The sequence below is a fragment of the Erpetoichthys calabaricus genome, chromosome 4 (assembly GCF_900747795.2).
Source record: "Erpetoichthys calabaricus chromosome 4, fErpCal1.3, whole genome shotgun sequence".
Taxonomy (NCBI): domain Eukaryota; kingdom Metazoa; phylum Chordata; class Cladistia; order Polypteriformes; family Polypteridae; genus Erpetoichthys; species Erpetoichthys calabaricus.
In genome coordinates, this window is record NC_041397.2 from 308,637,827 (window position 1) to 308,657,407 (window position 19,581).

Below are 19,581 nucleotides of genomic sequence, written 5' to 3' on the forward strand. Positions count from 1 at the left end.
ATAGATAGATACTTTATTAATCCCCAAGGGGACATTCACATACTCCAGCAGCAGCATACTGATATAAACAATATTAAATTAAAGAGTGATAACAATGCAGGTATAACAGACAGTAACTTTGTATAATGTTAACGTTTATTGGTAATATGACTTGATGAATCAGTGTGAAACATCGTGGTGGCCAATTTTCCTCACTATAAATACTATCCAGTACCTCAGATCGGAAGCAAAATAGAAAGCTCCTAATACTAATTTCTTCTTGAAAATGCTTTCCTCTGACACTAAAGAGTGTTGAAGAAAACAAAGTTAGTTCAAAGTGAGATGCCAGGAGATGTGAGTCCTCTTCCTAATAACGACAATTTGATAATGTCATATCGCAGTGTCAGGAACAAGTAGGACGCAACAACAGAGTTCATCTTTATAAATAACTACCGGCCCTTCGTGACTCCGCCCGCGTAGTAGTGAAGCAGGACAAACTTTAAAAATCAATAAAAAAAAAATGTAATAATTTGTATTGAGAAGAATTTATATTGAAAGCTTTCGTATCTGAGGGCATCTGGATATACAATATTTTTGGCTTTGCTATCAGGGGCGAGAATGTAGCTGTGATCTCTTTGCTAAAAATGTAAAAAGTTGGCAAGGTATCTTTGGCCAAGCTCCAGTGTTGGTACTGTACCTGATTGTGTTCAGCTCTGATGGGTGAGCATGGGGAAAAGAGCACATGGCTACGATACCTCTCCCAATGAGCAGGTACCCTCTAAAACACATGCAGCTGTGATTTCTCTCTCAAAAACGTCAAACGTTACTCCTTAACAATCTCTAGATGATAATGTCTGCTGCAGAAACAGGTATCGCTAGCTAAGTATAGCGAGAGGTACAGTCACTTGAACAGAGGCTGGTGCATGAGTGAGGAGGGCCCCACCTGGTTCCCTATCCCTGAGGTCTCACCTACCCTTCCCCTCGGTTATTCCCCTTCAGCCTGTCTTTCAGATTTACGTAAATAAATCGATGCTGCAACCGAATTATAATACTTGAGAGAAGTCGCAAAATCAACTGGAATGTTCAAGCAAATTATAGAAAAAAACCTGATCTAAATCTGTTAAGTAGTTCTCTCGTTATTTATATATAAAAATATGGCAGCACTCATCAGTAAACCCAGTAAGAAATTAATACTTAGCTGACATGACAAAATATGATGATAAAATAGAAATAATAAAATTCTTGCAAAAAGAACCACATAGTATCAGAATATGCAGTAACAACAGTCCCAGTCTGGTATGAGCTTTACAAGGACAGACATAACGATGACTCAGGAAGGATGTGGATATGACATTGCAGCCTAACAACTTACCACCTCGGCATACTGCCAGGACTGTCTTGATATTTTTGCTAATTTTTGTGGTCTTAATACATATTTGCTTAAGACTTTAAACTTATGTTACTTTCAGAAAATCTTCTAACCATTCACTTCTTTTCAAACTTTTCTGTTGCTGGCGTGACAACCTTCGCACAACTGGATTTGGATATTTTTTGTCATTCTTCTGTGCAGATCCTCTCAAGCTCTGTCAGGTTGGATTGTGTGTACCATCATAATGTCAATCGTATTAAAAATGGCAACTCAGACTGCTCCATACCCACCTTTTTAGATGAAATAAACCGTTCACAAAAAGCATGCTTTCTAGTCTATTTAGAGAAAGAATATTTAGTTAGGTTAGGACCTACTTTATATGATTTTTAGCTGGAGTTTTGCTTCTATTTGCTGGGTTTTTTTACATTTTGGTTCTGACTGTCATATGAGTTACTGACCATTCTTTTGGTTTTTACATCTCTTCTTCACCTCTGCATTTATTTAGTCCACTTTTCGATGGATCTTTATCTACCTCAGGTCAAAACAGTACCTGGGTACATCTGTTAGTCACTTATTACAACATAAGAAGACCTTAAGAAAAACTTTGTTTGCTTTACATGAAATTAAGTGACTGATAGAGGGGTTGTCGACTGAACTGTTAAAAGTGTTTTATCCTAAAGTGTTGCAGAAAATTTGGACTTTCCTTTATCTTTCTGCTTTAATTCTTCATGCTTATGTTCCGTCAAGAGTGTTGGGAAAAGATCTTGCATTTCAGCTTTGACGTAACTGAAAGTGAGACATGGGACAGAACATTTTATTCAAGCAAGTCTGAAATTTTTACAGTATAGACAACTTTTGTATTTATTGCATTGAGTTTAATGATAAATATTCAAGAGATATTTTATACAGTATATTAGTCTCACAAATCTGAGATCCATAGAATGTGTGGCATATTTTATGTACTTTTCTTCAAAAGTTTCTGGATGCTGCTCCGTATCTCCTTGTTTCTGAAGCTATATATTATGGGGTTGAACATTGGAGGCACGACATTTGCTACAATTATCATGGTGTTGTAGGCTTCAGTAGACAGCTTCACTCCTGCTCCAGTTAACATATAGGACATTAAAAGTGGAATATTGAAGAGTCCCACCACCAGCAGATGGGTGGTTATAGTGTTAAATGTCTTCCTTTTTCCGTCACTAGATGAGATCTTCAGAGCAGCGTAAGCAATCCTTGCATAGGAAAGTAAAATGAATACAAATGGCAAAATACCAAACACAAATGAAGCGACTGACAAAATGACAAAGTATTTAGGATTTTCATTGCAGGTTATTTTAACTAGCGATGAATAGTCACAAAAACAATAATTTAGAATATTCGTGTTACAAAAAGAAAACTCGGTAATAAAAATCAAATTAGTTAAAACAAAAGCAGCTGGAACAGCATTCAGTAATGTACAAGCAGCCCAGATGGTTCTTTTTGTGACGAGTGTAGAATATCGCAGTGGATGAACAACTGCCGCATAGCGGTCACATGCCATGAAAGCCAAAAGAAAAGATTCTGCTGCCTCTAAATATAAAACTAAGAGCATCTGCAACAAGCAAGGTCCATAAGGAATAGCTGTCCAGTCTAAAAGAACTGCAATTAGTTTTGGAGTAATATTTGTACTGCCAACCAAATCAATTGCTGCTAAAGTAGCAATACCAACATACATGGGCTTTTGCAACTGAGGATTCATTGCTATGACCAAAATTACCAGGAAGTTCCCAAACAGAGTCACCAAGTAGACCATAGTGAGGACAGCAATGGTGTAGCTTTTCTTCTGGGAGTCGACTCTACAAAGCAGGACAAACTCTGTTGTGGACATTAAGGTTTGGTTCATGCCCGAACTGTCACTTCTCCTAAAAGAAACACAGAGATAAAGGTTGTTGAGATTGTAGAGGTTATCTACGAAGAGTTTATTATTAGCCTTCAGTGTACTTGTACTGTATGGTAGTAGCCATTATTTCCTGCAGGACATTTAATTAGATGTATCTATTGTATCAGGAGGGGCTATACTTGCAGACAGGATGGGGCCCTCTGGAAGCTCCCGGCAGAACCCAGAATAATACCATAGAAGACAAAGAATCCAAAATGGAAGGTTTATTGCAGAAAAAGCAAGGGAAATACAATCTAATTCATCTTTAAATTTATATCTAAAATATTATCCAAATTTCCCCCTGGGGACAAATATATTTCTATCTATACATTTTTATTATACTTATGTTATGAATAGGGATGCACAGAAGTTTCTCACACAAACATGAATGAGAGTGTTTTACAACAGCAGAGGACAATAGCCGACAACTTATCTGCAATGAAAAAGCAAATGAATCCATCAGAAAAAGAAAAAGATCAAGTTGGAATAAAAGCTGACACCTGACTGAGAAAAGAAACCAAAAAAGTGAAGTTGATTATACAGCCTGAACGCAAGTGTCTCGCAGACAAAAAAAAACACTGAAACCGCAAAGGTAACTGAGAATGCCATGATAATGAAGAACTTAATGATTAACACAAATTTGATCCTTCTCTGCCTGTCAAGGGCATATTTATATGTTATATGTTTTGTAGCATGAACAACTTATGTTTTCCAGTACCTACACCTGCGAAAAATGTAGAATTAATTCAGACTTGGTTATTAAAACACATACTTTGGAATACTGTGTTAGGAACAACAAGGAGACAAATTAAAAATTGGATTGACTTGCTTGTTGAGATAATTAAACAGATATTTAGCCATTTCCGACTTGGCTTCAGTCTCCCCTGTCCCCAGTGTATAACCAAAATAAGCAGCACCAATTTGGCCACAGAGTGAGTGGGTAACAGTGAGATGGGGTCTAAGAAGTTAAAAATTAGTCTTTTGGCACCTAGGTTAACAATTCAGACAATGCAGCAGTTATAGAAAAATGCCTCCCAGAGAACAAATCAGAGCAATCAGAGGGGTTACAGAGGAATTTCATGCCCTTATGCACAAAAGCAAAAAAGAAAATCAGAATTTAATTGTGTCTGGCCCCATACCAAGATTATATATAGGTGCATTTTAGTCTATGGTATATTGTGTTCTGTTAACTGCTGGCTAGAAAGCTGCTACTGAAATAAATTCATAGATTGTTAGCTTAATGTATTTTATATATACTTTAACATAATCTGAAGTTATCATAATAGTTTCTTGCTTTGTTCTATTGTATGGTAATTGATTTTTATTTTTTTTATGTCTTTATTATATGGCTCCAACTTAGAAATGCTAAACTGTGGTCAATAGTGCATGTCCAACGAAAAATGCCAGGTTTAACTCAGACCAGCCGAATTTTCACACTTTGATGGATGTCTTACCCAAGAAACCTAGTGACAATGGCTACATGCCAATTGTTTACAATCAGTGGATCGGCTTCAAGCAAGAAGGCTTAGCTTGTTCATATTTAAGTGTCCTTTCTCATTGTATTTTTGGTAACTGTGACAACAAAAATAACTCACCAATTGTAAAATCTGCTTGTGTTGGCAAGTTCCGTGTCTCCCTCAGGGTTATTGGATGAGTTAAATATGAAACCAGAGGCCTCATGTATAACGCAGTGCGTAGAACTCACACTAAAACATGGCGTATGGACAACAGCAGAAATGTGCATACACACAAAAAAATTCAGATGCACAATCTCGTGCGTAAGCCAACTTCCACGCACTTCTGCTCCATAAATCCTGGTTAGCTTGAAAAGCAATGCATATGCAAGTGCCTGCCACCCCATCCTGACCCCTCCAATAATTTTGCATATTTTAACTTGCAAAATCAATATAAATATCACAATCCCTGTTCATTGTTTGATTAAAAGACAATGGCAAAATCACATGAAAAAACAGAATTTCAGCAAATGCGAAGTGGAGGCAAGGAAAAATGTACTATTTGTTTTCTTAAGCAGTGGTATAAACAACAAAAGGAAGTTGACCGAGAGATACTGAGTGACGGAGAAACTTGAAAGTTCAAATTCAGAAGGTCGTACAGTGCTTAACATAAAAAAGAAGATATCAAAGTCGCCATGAAAAGGCGAGTCGTAGCCCACCGTCTGAGTGTCATATGGAAGTGTATTAGAGTACAGAGAAAAGAAAAACAAAATAGGGACACAGTGGGAAAAAAAGGTTAAAATGTCCACTTAAATCTCATAGTTTATTTTGTCTTAAACTTAATCTTAAAATCAATGTTAAATATATTAGAGTTTCTCAGATCCCATTGTAATATATATAATATATAATAAATATTAATTATAATAATACTAGACATTAAGCCTGTTAAAATAACGGGCGCTAGAACAGTAGTGCATAAACATTAGTAGGAACAGTCTATATTAAATGGCAAGGGACTCATTTTTTTTGTTGGTCGTATTTTTCTTTCTTTCAGCCTTTCTTTTGTTGATGTTTACTTGCTGAGCTGACCGTTCTTCGTGGGCTGCTGCCATGTATTGTGTGTCTTTAATTTTCTGTGACAGTAATACTGTCTTGTACGGCTCTATTCAATAAGGGCGTGCACAAAAAGGCGAGCTTCAAAAGGGCGACCTCAATTGAGCGCGGCGAATAAAGGCGTTCGTAGATAATTTAGTTCAAATGGCTCTGGAATATGTGAAGAGCAACAAAGGTGCAGATCTTTACGCGCGCCTTTATTCGCCGCGCCCAATTGAGGTCGCCCTTTTGAGGCTTGCCTTTTTGTGCCCGCCCTTATTGAAGGATGCCTGTGCGCGCCCTTATTGAAGGATACCATCTTGTACGTCCGCTGGCTTGTACGTCCACTGGCTTGTACGTCCGTAATATACCTTTAATTTTCTCTGCCGGTAATACAGGCATGTGCGTCGGTAATATGCCTTTAATCTCCTCTGACAGTAATACTGGCTTGTATCTGGCTGTAATATGCGTCACTGTATTGGGTACCTTTAATTTCCTCTCGCAGTAATACTGGTTTGTATTTCCGTAAAATGCCTGTAACTTTCTCTGACAGTAATATCGCGCATCGCACCGTGCCCCGCGCATGCGCACTTCACCAGAAGACACCCACACATGGACACCTGGACGCACACAGGGATTTTATTAAAGAGGATAATATATATTAATAAAGTATCTATCTATGCAAAATCCACAGTAACAGTACACTGGGAAGGAATGGGTGAGTCAAAATACATTGAGGCAGCAATGTGTGTTGGTCGGTGGATGAGACAAGGAGAAGCAGCAACTGGTGGTGGAAGTCATCAGAAATAGGAGAAAGTGGATTTTTTTACAGCAGTACAAGTAGGAGCAGGAGCACGAGGTTCAATGGCAAATTTAGCATACCTTATGCAATGTCCTTTGGAAGCCACCTGAGATCAAAAGAAGCCGGCTTCATCACCCAGGCGAACCCTGGACACACTGGAAGCTGCTCTGGAAAGCAAAATTGGCAAATGGTGGCAAAACTGGATCCTCCATCCCCTCCAGGAGGTGCTCTATCTTGGAGCAGTTTTAGCCACAGGCTAATTTCACCAGGGTGTGCTACAAAGTGTCTGTAGTGGTCTTTTCTGTTTTACTCCTGGTATACTTGTTAATTTAATTTTGAAATATTAAACATAATCTATCTATCTATCTATCTATCTATCTATCTATCTATCTATCTATCTATCTATCTATCTATCTATCTATCTATCTATCTATCTATCTATCATAGAGTGCCTTTTATCTATCTATCTATCTATCTATCTATCTATCTATCTATCTATCTATCTATCTATCTATCTATCTATCTATCTATCTATCTATCTATCTATCTATCTATCTATCTAAAGTAGCACATTAAATGCTTTGTTTTGTATGTGTTCTTCTATGAGCTCTATGTGTGAATCACTACGTGCTTCTTAAATGGGCTTTCTCTTACGCTGACAGAACACATAATACATTGTATTCATGATATTACAGGTCTCTGAACAATTTAAATAGAAAGATGATATAATGATATTATTTTCATGATGAAATGATTTAAAGCATGTATTACACATGGGGACACAGTGGTAGTGATGAGCTGGAGCCCCATGCAGAGATTTTTCCTGCCTCCTGCAAGATGTTTCCTGCGGCGTGTGTGAACCTTGATGAAATAATTTATTGCAGCAATACTGTCTCTATCAAACGTATCAACTGCCAATTCCTGTCCTTCCTTTTCTTTCCCCACACAACCAATCGGCACACAATAAGCTCTTTAATAAATGTCAGACCATCCATAAGCATAGAATGCAGATTCTTCACTACTTTTAAGGAACATTGAAGTACCTTCATAGCACATGTTTAATTATTTTATCCATCTGTCCATTCAGGGTCACGCCAGTCCAGCAGGCATACAACTACAAGTTGACCAAAGTGCTTTATAATAAAACCAGTAATGGCGCACTGCATGATAACGCGCAGTGAATACACTTGACTTGATCATTCCTATTTTTCATCCTCTTTCTCTGTATGTTTAGTATTCGGTTGCTCAGAGGTTGATGCGCTTGCTGCTTTGAGAGCAGCTTTTGTTTTGTCCACCCTAGAGGCCCACTTGTTCTCTTCTTCCGTTGGCATCTTTTCACGTTAAAACTGATTAAGCCAGTGTTTGTGTTGCAATTACTTTGTATGTTTTCCTTAATTTTTCACTTAAGCTGACACTTAAATCTTCAATCTGCCTCAAGAATGATTTAAGATATTAAGAGTTTGGGGAAGTGACGGCGAAGATGGTAGGGAATGAGAATGGCGCCCATGCACCACATGGCCGCCCTGCTGGCCGCTGCCAAGAGTTGATTCTAGAATAAAATAAAATAAAAAGAGGAATAACCTTGGAGGTCAATCATCACCCTGAAATCAGAGAGTAGAGGTCACGTAGTATCTGTGTACCAAATTTCAGGTCAATAGTTGAAACAGTTTGCGGGTGACAGGTGATTTAAAATCCTGAACAAGACAAACAGATAGCCACGGTAGCGTATTATATAAGAAGAAACCCAAATACCTAGTAAAAAGACAGTTCACAGAAAAAAACAAATAATATGATATAAATACAAACAAATAAGTAAATAACGGAAAAGCTACACATAGCATTCGCACATAATAAGCTCTTACTCTGCCCCAAAAGCCAGTGAATAACTATGTTCTTAGTTTAAATTTAAACGTATACTGTAAATTGAGGGAGAGGCTCTATTTTCATAAGGTAGAGTGTTCCAAAGCCTTGGGGCTACTGCTGCTAAAGCACAGTCACCTTTTAGCTTCCGACGTGTCTGTGGAATTATTAATAATAATAATAACTGATCTGAGCACCTGAGAGCCCTCGATGGTAGAGTGATGTAGAAAAAGTTAGCAGCCTAGTGATGCAAAGAACATTCTAACACAATATTGAAACACATGAGCACAGCTAAAAAAACATAGTACAGTGGAACCTCGGTTTGCGAGTAACTTGGTTTACAAGTGTTTTGCAAGACAAGCTAAAATTTTTAATAAATTTTGACTGGATAAACGAGCGAGATCTTGCAATATGAGTAGTATGTATATGCTTTGTCTGCTGAGCGTCATGTGATTATAACTGAGCTGATGGTTCTTTTCTCTCTCTCTCTCGCTGTGGGCAATCGTCTCCTATTCTCCGTCTGGGTCGGCGTGCCTCACTCATAGTAAACATCCGTACGAGCGTATACTGTTTACTACAGCATTGTGACTGTGTGTGTGTGTGCGTGTGCATGTGTGCTGTGATGTGTGAGTCCCCGTCTTACACCCCAAAAAACGAATCTGAGTCACAGTACTTTAGCGACACCAGGTTTATTCAGCTTGAAACAGCAACAGCGCAGTTATTTATTGTAGCGGGATCTGCCACTCTCCTATACACAGACACAGCAATCAGGCAGGGTCGTGGCCAAGTAGTACTGTACCCTGCGAATTTATAATGTTCCTTGTTCCTTGTATCACCCATTGACAGCAGGCACTTGTAGCATGTCCGCGATCTTTTCGGATTCGCTTTTACGGCGAACTGCTACAGCGCTGGGAGACTGTGATTGCTTTGGGATGCTCTGTCGTCCCATTGGGTGGAATCCCACAAGAGTTTAGAAACTCACTCACACCTGCCATGATTCTTTTCAAAGGTAAAGTGCAGGTTAATTTGTTTTATATATTTTTACTTTATATTTTGTATTAATCATTTTTATATGAATAGTTTTGGGTTGTGGAATGAATCATCTGAGTTTCCATTATTTCTTATGGGGAAATTCGCTTTGATATACGAGTGCTTTGGACTGCGAGCACGTTTCCGGAACGAATTCTACTCGCAAACCGAGGTTCCACTCTATTAGTTTGCAGTTTACAAATATTGTGAAATGTGCTTTTATTAAATGCACAGTAAAAGGTAAGTAATTAGAGTTTTTACTGATGTAGCTGTACTGTTGCAAGCCATCATTATCAGTGAACTAATGGCTGACCTATAAAAATGCTCAGCTTCTCACAGTCAGATCATCACATTCAGATGGGGAGAAAGTGTAAGGACTTTGAGAAACAAACCTCAGACGTGCACCTGTGAGACAGCAGGGATTACCACAGCACCGACATAGCATTTCTATATATTCCACAAACGAATTAAATCACCATAAAATAAGTCTTTGACAGATTAGTTTATGCAGTTCAATTCAATTTTAAGTTTCTTGTCCCAAGAGTGAAATTTGGTATTGTCAGCAGGTTTTGACAGACAAATACGTCATGTTAATAACACAACAGGAAAGAAATGAGCCATGAAACAAAGACTTTGTACAAATAATAAAAATGAGTGTGCATAATACTTAGGCTATAACATCAGATTACACCTGAAGAATGATGGAGACGAGTGATAAAACTGGTTAGACATGACTTAAACCACGGATACTTACCAAAGGAAAATTTTTAGCAGATTACTAGCAGTTGTATTATTATTGTATGTATTATTATTGTTATTACTACTACTATTATGATTTGTATCAGTTGCTTTTGTATCCTCAGAACCCTCGAATCTGTGACCTGATGGCACCAACTGAATTGTGAATGTCGTGGGTGACTTCAACAGATATTGGACATAATGGAGAGATAATGGACAGATATTGTTGGTTTCCATTTAATCACTTTCTAGTTTGGTTTTCCATTTAATCACGATAATTAATGGTTTTCTATTTAATCAATTTCTAGATTGTATTCTGTGCGCGTTAACAAATCTGTATCTTTACATGTGCTAGTTTCATATTTAGTAATTTGTATAATCACAGTGGTGCAGTGTGGTAATGCTGCTGCATTGCAGTAAGAGACCAGACTTCACGGCCCAGGTCTTCCTTCTGTGGAGTTTGTATGTTCTCCCTGTGTCTACGTGGGTTTCCTGCAGGTGCTGATTAGGTGGAATGCTGATGTTAAATTGTGTGCATGTGTGTGGGTTCATCTTGCGATGGGTGGGTGCCATATCCAGGGATTGTTCCAGCCTTGTGCCCTCTGCTTGTTGGATTAGGCCATAGCTCCCTGCCCAGGTTTCATTATTTTTATTTATTTATTTATTTTTGTTCTTTATTTCACCTTATACAATTTCATGTAATAGGAATTTGTTCATTTTTACATACCCCTTGGGGTCAGTGTGCAGGGTCAGCCATTGTACAGCACCCCTGGAGCAATTGCAGGTTAAGGGCCTTGCTCATGGGCCCAGCATAGTAGGATTTCTTTTTGTAGTAACGGAGATTCGAACTGGCAACCTTCCAGAACCTTAGCGTCAGAGCCACCACTTCGCCCATTTAGTGAGCCTAGAATATGGTATGGTGTAATCTATACTAGCATTTTGCCCTAGAGTTTGTCACACTGCTTTGTGTCTGCACTCAGTGAACAGCACTATACAAAAATAAATTGTATTGTATTGTAAAGTCTAAGAAAATGCTCCCCGCTTTCCTCGCAACTTGCTTAATAAACAGGTCTGTCAGATTTCACTATCGGGACCTTGTTATTTGTCCATGAGAGGTTGGGTAGACTCAATAGAAAAGTTATAAAAAAAATCTTGCTACTTCACAAGTCAAAGACAGGTAACTGAATAAATGATAAAATATTTGATATTTGATTCTTCCTATACCTTTTCTCTGTAGCCTCATGGGTCTCCACTTCTCTTGCCTGGTACTTCCTCTTTCGTTCCCGTAAGGTTTTCTTCTTAGACTCTCTCATTTTGTGAAGCCTTGTTTGCCTCCTGTCCACTTTTTCACTACCACCAATGGTGAATAAGCCACTATTAACCCACTCGTAAAATATTCTTTTGAAAAACTTCCCATCTTTGAAGGCCCCTTCAGTATTTACAGACCAAGCGTTGCGTGGTATTTTATTTGCTTTGCAGACATTGAAATGCTCCATTTCAACTTGTGTTTTCGTAAAAATAAAATTTTCCCAATCAAAATGTTGAATTTTGCACCTCTGACATATCGTGTCATCATCCCTACCAATAGGTCACCAAAGTCAAACTGACCAGTCAGATTGCCAGACCGGACACACAGAGACAGTACCATTTGATTATAGAGTAGAATTCATACTAAAAACATTCAGCTTCTGTGCACAGTAGGGACATGAGTGTCTCTTTTTTGCATTTGCATTAGAAGACCCTTTTGAGTCTATGACTGTCCACAGATATTTATTCATTGTAAACAATTTCCAATGCCTGATTTCTGACGATTGTTTCTTGTGGGTCAATGGTGACCTTATGGAAAATAAAAATGTATGTATTAGCATAAACAGACTTAAAAGTAATTAACAGCGTCTGAAGCATTAGATTTAGCATAAATTAGACATGACAAGCAAATATGATATGTCAAGCAAATAGTTAAATATTGTCAAGCAAATAGTTAGACATTAGTCATACTGCATTTTTTAATTAAGCTTGAAGCAAAATTACCAATATTGGGAAACTTAGAAAGATAGAGCAGGAAGAGAATGACGTACAGAAACTACCTGAGGACAACAGAAGGGGGAATAAGGAGAACACCTGTTGTCTGAAGGCTAGGAAGCAAGGAATGATGCCAATGACGGAATACAGAAAAATGGTCATGGTAGGCATGTGAGAAACCAGCTGGAATAGTGAGTCAGCAGAAACAGCAAAGGCATTGTTACAACGAGGTTAAGATGATGTAATATATGGGAAATAAAATTAGTGTATTCATGTATTAGCATAAATAAATATAGAAAAATATATAAGCATTAACCTTAGTGCAGATATTAATGCAAGTCAGGCCTGCCAAGCAAATGGTTAAATAAAGGCACATGCCATATTTCTTTTTAATTAAAGCTTAGCTTTAGTCACCAAATATAAAAATAGCTTCAAGGCCAAGGAAGGGGAAATGATAAGAGAAAGCCCAAAAATGGAAGAAGGAACAATTGCCCGACCGAGGCCAATCAAAATAAGCAAAACAGAAAATTAAAAAGGAATAATAGACAATAAAAATACCGGTGGCCAGCTGCAGAAGGAAGTCAGGAGATAATAATGGTTCCCATGAGAACTTGGGATACTGGCTGGACAGGTGCAGAGGGGAGTCAGAGGGAACAGCGAATGAGCTAATTTGAGCGAGGTCAGGAAGATAAGAAATAATTATATAAACTGTGATTTTTGGCCTGTTCAGTGCTCAGTCCGATTTGGCCGAATTTGGGTTGAGTCCGTGTTATTGTTTTATTGCAATAAAACCATATACTCTGTTTGCCTATCCTATGTCTCCTAATAGCCTTCATTTCAGGTAAAAACCTCTTGGTGCATCTTTTGCTCCGAAATTTTCGCTACAACAACCTTAGACAAGTACTTTCTAAATTACAGCTGTGGCTTGTCCAGAGTGAGAACCGCTGCAGGTAGAGCCCAACAAAATATAATTGGGAGTGCAAAAAAATCAAAACTTTCATTTAAATGTACATGTGGTATCAATTATATAATAAAAACGAAATAAAACAATGCAATAAACACTATACTGCCTGGCTTATTTGCACATTGATGTAATGGCTCATATGACCTCCTTTAGTCTACCAGGCTTAAAAAACAAACAATAAATCATATTTGTTACCTTCAAATATGTCGTCAGTGATATGCAGAACCCCTCTGTGTCTTCATGCTCTAGTTGAACATTTATGATGGTTTTTGATGCAAGAAATACTACTTTTTACCTTCTGTAGATCAGGTAACACTACTAAATATCTTAGAATGTAGCTTTATCTAAATTTGTACTTTGGGCACAACAGCCAACCTAATTGAGCAAGCATGAAGTCCCAGTGTGTAATTTCTGTCTTGTCCTTTTTATTGAAGTTCTGCTCCCCTCTGAGGCTCCACTGCACCTTCAAGTGAAGGTGTCTTGGGATGTGGATAATGAGATGTGCACCTGTGACCTTCATTATTCTTTGGTGCACTGGCTCCTGTCACAATTATTATTTTTATATTAGATGAGCGGTAGACAGAATTCAGCTCCAAGATTCAAATGGATTTTAGACTTAAATGTTTTTAAATAATCAATGTGTTTATACGTTGCATTAATTTGTCCTGATGTTGCACTGGCTGGTTGACCATTGTAAAAGTGAGTGTACAAGTGAGTGTTATCTACAATGGACTGCCATTCTCTGCTAAATTTGGCATTTAATATATGGTGGATGAGATGTAAATATGAGAGCCGCCCCTTGCTATATGCAGATTACGCACTTTGCCTGGGACCCATGATCAAAGGACCAATGTAGAAGAACCTATTGCCTGGAAGCTCACTGTCCTTACCCTCCAAACACCCCTCCTCCAATACTACTCGGTCTATCCTTTTACATATTAGTGGGCACTGATGCATAACTTAGTGCAATTGGGTGCCAACAAAGCATTCAGCCAGACTGTGTGTGCTTGCACTTAAATGTATGATCCACTAACCATCTCATTAACATACCACGGCACTTCCATGCTATAACACACCTGCACACCACCCAACAAGTGTAGCCTACCACACTTTTTAAAATATGCACTGCCATGGACCTCACTCTGATGGTGGGGTTCGGCTCCATGCTCCCACTCTTGTCTTAAACCTGACACCATCGATAGTCATGACCGGATGAGCTTGGCAGATGAGGACAAAATACACACAAAGCATGGGAATGGTGCAAAAATGAACAGTGTTTTTATTAAAAGACAATTCAAAAAAGCGTCCAAACAAATAGTGCAGTGCTTCCTAAAATGGTCAATAAATAAATAATCCAAGAACTGAAAGGTGCTTGTGGAGGATGAAACAGTTCAATAAATCTCTCTATTATATAAAAAAAATCCTGTGACGAGACAAGACTTTTTTATAGAGATCTTTTCAAGCCCCGCGAAACGAGACTTTTGCCATGAAACTTTTCAAGTCATGTCCTCCTCTCAACCATATTCAAACACGCCTGCAGTCCACTCAACTCTCATTCGTGTGAATGCTTTTGTCAGACACAATTCCTGTGCTCTCAGCTCTTATAAATTTGTACGTTTTCCTCATTTATAGTCGTTTATGAAAAGTCCTCAGAGATTATGAAAGTACAAAAATTTGAAAGTCTCAAAAAACTGATAGTAATGATCGAATTACCGCTAACAAACGGAAATTATTACTCGGTGAAATAATGGAACAGCGGAAGGAGATCAAATATATGGACATAGGTGTGATATGAAAGAAGTATGTAGATATTGTTCGGCTTTAAAGTTTAAGTCAGAGACTTGTAGATCGTCTAATTAGTGTTGCCATTAGGGAAAAGTAGTGTTTCTTCCCAATGAAGAGGCATATCCGCGAGAATTAAAAAATTTGTTGTTTGGTGAAAGTGAAATCCACAAACATTTCAGACAAAGTATCCGAATCTACAATAATCTGTTCACTTTCGCAACATTCAATGCTCAAAACGGAGATTTACACAATTCAGGACCGTATGCTATTAGAATTTGTGGTCCTGCAAACAATTAAAACACCACAATTCGGACAGGTTTATATTTATGATCATGGAGAAGTGATGCAACATAGAATCAAAAGAGTTAAATGATCGGATGTATTAGAAATTCTACAGCCAATAATGGATATAAATCCATACGTCCATAAATATCACACTTTACACTAAATTTATCTGCAAAACACGGACAAAGAAGTTTTCTTGGATTTCTATATGAATCCGAAAGATCATGGTCGCATTTATAATAAATCAACATGTGACGAATTACCAGCGATAATAGTTTTGAAAGACGGAGATATCAAAGACAGACGTTTAAAAAGTACTTGCTTGTTAATTTCAAAGCCAAACAGAACGAAAACATATAACTAACTCAATGAATACCTCTAACACAACATGAAACATAATTCTATTTCAATTTATTACGTTTTACTATTTTTAACTATGTTTAATTACTCGCTGTAATGTAAAATAGTTAGTTCTATTATGCGTATGTAACAGTTCCCATGAAAATAACAATCTGTTTAAATTGTACATACGCTTACCCATACGCGAGCTGCAGAGATGTGAAGTGGCTACCGCACAGAGCCCGCCCAGGGACTGGTGAGCGAAAGTGGGCATGGGGCAGAGCCCCCTAGTAATCCATTAAAAACAATGAAGTTAAAACCAGAGACAGTCCATAAAAACTTTAATAGTAAATATTATATTATTAGAATATTCCAGACATTCTGCTAAAATACTGATGGAAAGGTATAGAAGAGTGCAGTTTTCTGACCATATACAGTAGTGTAGTGGTTCTGAAACTTCTTCTTTCTTACGACTGTAATCACTGTGGAATTATGTTGTTCCCCCAAACATTGCCCTGTCCTTCTTTTAGAATTGCAGCTGAATATTTTCTGGTCCCCTTGGAGAACCACTGCCAACCGTTGACCAGTGGGGTGGGGTGGGATTTTCCCAATTGGGGAAGCACCACTGAATGTCATTTCTAAGGGGACCCCTTAAAGATTTGTCAACAAATGCAGTTTGGGGCGTTTGTTCAGCTCATTCACTTCAGTTGTAATTTGCGACCAAATTACAGATGTCTTGCGACCCATAGTTTAACTTACATGCACTAGTGTAAATAAATGTATGCTGTGCTAATATAAAAACATTCCTAGAGACTTAAAAAAATGTTTTTTTGCTTTTATTATCATGTTTTCAATTCATTTTTTGTGAAGTTAATTTGCCGTGAATTTCACTCAAACTTCTTAAATGAACGTACTTGGCCAGTGGAATTTTTTTGTGTAGGTGTCTTAATTCTTGAACCTTTCCAGTAGCTGCAGAATTGTGTAAACCTTGGAGAAACATCCCTATGCAGACCCGATGAAAACCAAAAAATATATATATAACACCAATAAAAGGATTTAATCAGTTTGTTTTTTTAATTCTGTTTTACATTCCCAAAGAACAAAAACAGCAGAAGGATGCCCATGGAACACAGCATGTTAGTGGCATCTCCAAAGTTTGTCTGGAAATCAGATGTCTCCAGTTCATCTGTTGGGTAGCGTCAAGTCCACTCAATTTGCTATTTTGGTTCCACAAACACAAATAACAAGTACAAAAATTGCTCAGTAACATGTCACATTCAAATAACGCCTCTTCACTATGTTTTCCTTGGATAGGAGCAGCACTTTTGAGTAGAGGCTACTTGTTATGTTATTGTTGTTTAATTTTTACAATGTTGTTTTGCAGTGCATAACATTATGGTGTGGCACCCGGCTGGGATTCCTACCCAGACAGGATGCCCAGGAGGACCGGAGGAGGGCTCATGCCTCCTCCAGAACATGAGGGGGTGTCCGCCCTGGTTGCTTTGGGGGCCACGGGTACAGAGCATGGAAGCTCAACCCTGTAGGGGCCCGTGGTCACTGCCAGGGGGCGCCCCGATGCCTTGGGAGCCCTGGACCTCAGTACTTCCGCCACACCCAGAAGTACTGGGGGAAGAGGATTGTGGACACCCGGAGGACTTCCGGATGTATCGTCAGAGCTTCCGCCACACAGGGGTGTGGCTACGGAGCCCCTTAGGATACACCTGGAGCCCTTACGGGGTGAATAAAAGGGGCCGCCTCCCTCCAGTCAGGGGCAAGAGTCGAGTGGAAGAGGACGAAGCTTGGTGGAGAGGAGTGGAGGCGGACTAGACACTGTGAAAGGCATTGTGTTGTGGCCAGGACTTAAAGGGGTGATTGGTGCTTAGGCACTGGGTTGTACGCACTATTGTGTTGTACATTTTGTAAATAAACGTGTGTTGGGTGAAACTATGACGTCTACCTGTCTGTGTCCGGGTTGTTCCCCACAATGGTAATTGATTACCTTTTTTCTCATTTTACTATTTTCCCATAATTACCATTTTGTGCATCATTGCATTGTTGCAACCAAGTTGAATTTTGTATCGGTTTTGGTTGCCAGAAATGTGATGTCAGGATGCCAACCGTATTTAAGGTTGAAGCACTCGGTGTTTTGGATAAGATAAACTCTTCGTGAAGAATTGCACATTCTAGTGTATTTTAGAAAATAGATTTAGTCACCTTAAGAACTATTTGTTCTCTCGTTCTTAATTTCAGTTTTTGTCTTTCATTGTAGATTTATTTCCTTGGACTTGTGCCATTTTGAAATAACAACTACAGTGGTGTGAAAAACTATTTGCCCCCTTCCTGATTTCTTATTCTTTTGCATGTTTGTCACACAAAATGTTTCTGATCATCAAACACATTTAACCATTAGTCAAATATAACACAAGTAAACACAAAATGCAGTTTTTAAATGATGGTTTTTATTATTTAGGGAGAAAAAAAATCCAAACCTACATGGCCCTGTGTGAAAAAGTAATTGCCCCCTTGTTAAAAAATAACCTAACTGTGGTGTATCACACCTGAGTTCAATTTCCGTAGCCACCCCCAGGCCTGATTACTGCCACACCTGTTTCAATCAAGAAATCACTTAAATAGGAGCTGCCTGACACAGAGAAGTAGACCAAAAGCACCTCAAAAGCTAGACATCATGCCAAGATCCAAAGAAATTCAGGAACAAATGAGAACAGAAGTAATTGAGATCTATCAGTATGGTAAAGGTTATAAAGCCATTTCTAAAGCTTTGGGACTCCAGCGAACCACAGTGAGAGCCATTATCCACAAATGGCAAAAACATGGAACAGTGGTGAACCTTCCCAGGAGTGGCCGGCCGACCAAAATTACCCCAAGAGCACAGAGACGACTCATCCGAGAGGTCACAAAAGACCCCAGGACAATGTCTAAAGAACTGCAGGCCTCACTTGCCTCAATTAAGGTCAGTGTTCACGACTCCACCATAAGAAAGAGACTGGGCAAAAACGGCCTGCATGGCAGATGTCCAAGACGTAAACCACTGTTAAGCAAAAAGAACATTAGGGCTCGTCTCAATTTTGCTAAGAAACATCTCAATGATTGCCAAGACTTTTGGGAAAATACCTTGTGGACTGATGAGTCAAAAGTTGAACTTTTTGGAAGGCAAATGTCCCGTTACATCTGGCGTAAAAGGAACATAGCATTTCAGAAAAAGAACATCATACCAACACTAAAATATGGTGGTGGTAGTGTGATGGTCTGGGGTTGTTTTGCTGCTTCAGGACCTGGAAGGCTTGCTGTGATAGATGGAACCATGAATTCTACTGTCTACCAAAAAATCCTGAAGGAGAATGTCCGGCCATCTGTTTGTCAACTCAAGCTGAAGCGATCTTGGCTGCTGCAACAGGACAATGACCCAAAACACACCAGCAAATCCACCTCTGAATGGCTGAAGAAAAACAAAATGAAGACTTTGGAGTGGCCTAGTCAAAGTCCTGACCTGAATCCAATTGAGATGCTATGGCATGACCTTAAAAAGGCAGTTCATGCTAGAAAACCCTCAAATAAAGCTGAATTACAACAATTTTGCAAAGATGAGTGGGCCAAAATTCCTCCAGAGCGCTGTAAAAGACTCATTGCAAGTTATCGCAAACGCTTGATTGCAGTTATTGCTGCTAAGGGTGGCCCAACCAGTTATTAGGTTCAGGGGGCAATTACTTTTTCACACAGGGCCATGTAGGTTTGGATTTTTTTTTCTCCCTAAATAATGAAAACCACCATTTACAAACTGCATTTTGTGTTTACTTGTGTTATATTTGACTAATGGTTGAATGTGTTTGATGATCAGAAACATTTTGTGTGACAAACATGCAAAAGAATAAGAAATCAGGAAGGGGGCAAATAGTTTTTCACACCACTGTATTCTTTTGATCACCA

The 19,581-nt window shown here is 38.6% G+C and overlaps 1 protein-coding gene across 1 annotated transcript; it reads right to left on the reverse strand.

Moving 5' to 3' along the window:
* Positions 1-2,210: 2,210 nt before the first annotated feature.
* LOC127527370 (olfactory receptor 480-like) lies at positions 2,211-13,596 on the reverse strand. The gene is made up of 2 exons (XM_051925942.1): positions 13,423-13,596; positions 2,211-3,249 (listed from the first exon to the last, which is right to left on the reverse strand). The coding sequence occupies exon 2, from the start codon at positions 3,228-3,230 to the stop codon at positions 2,304-2,306; it is 927 nt and encodes a 308-aa protein (XP_051781902.1). The 5' UTR covers positions 3,231-3,249; positions 13,423-13,596; the 3' UTR covers positions 2,211-2,303.
* Between the last annotated feature and the right edge of the window lie 5,985 nt (positions 13,597-19,581).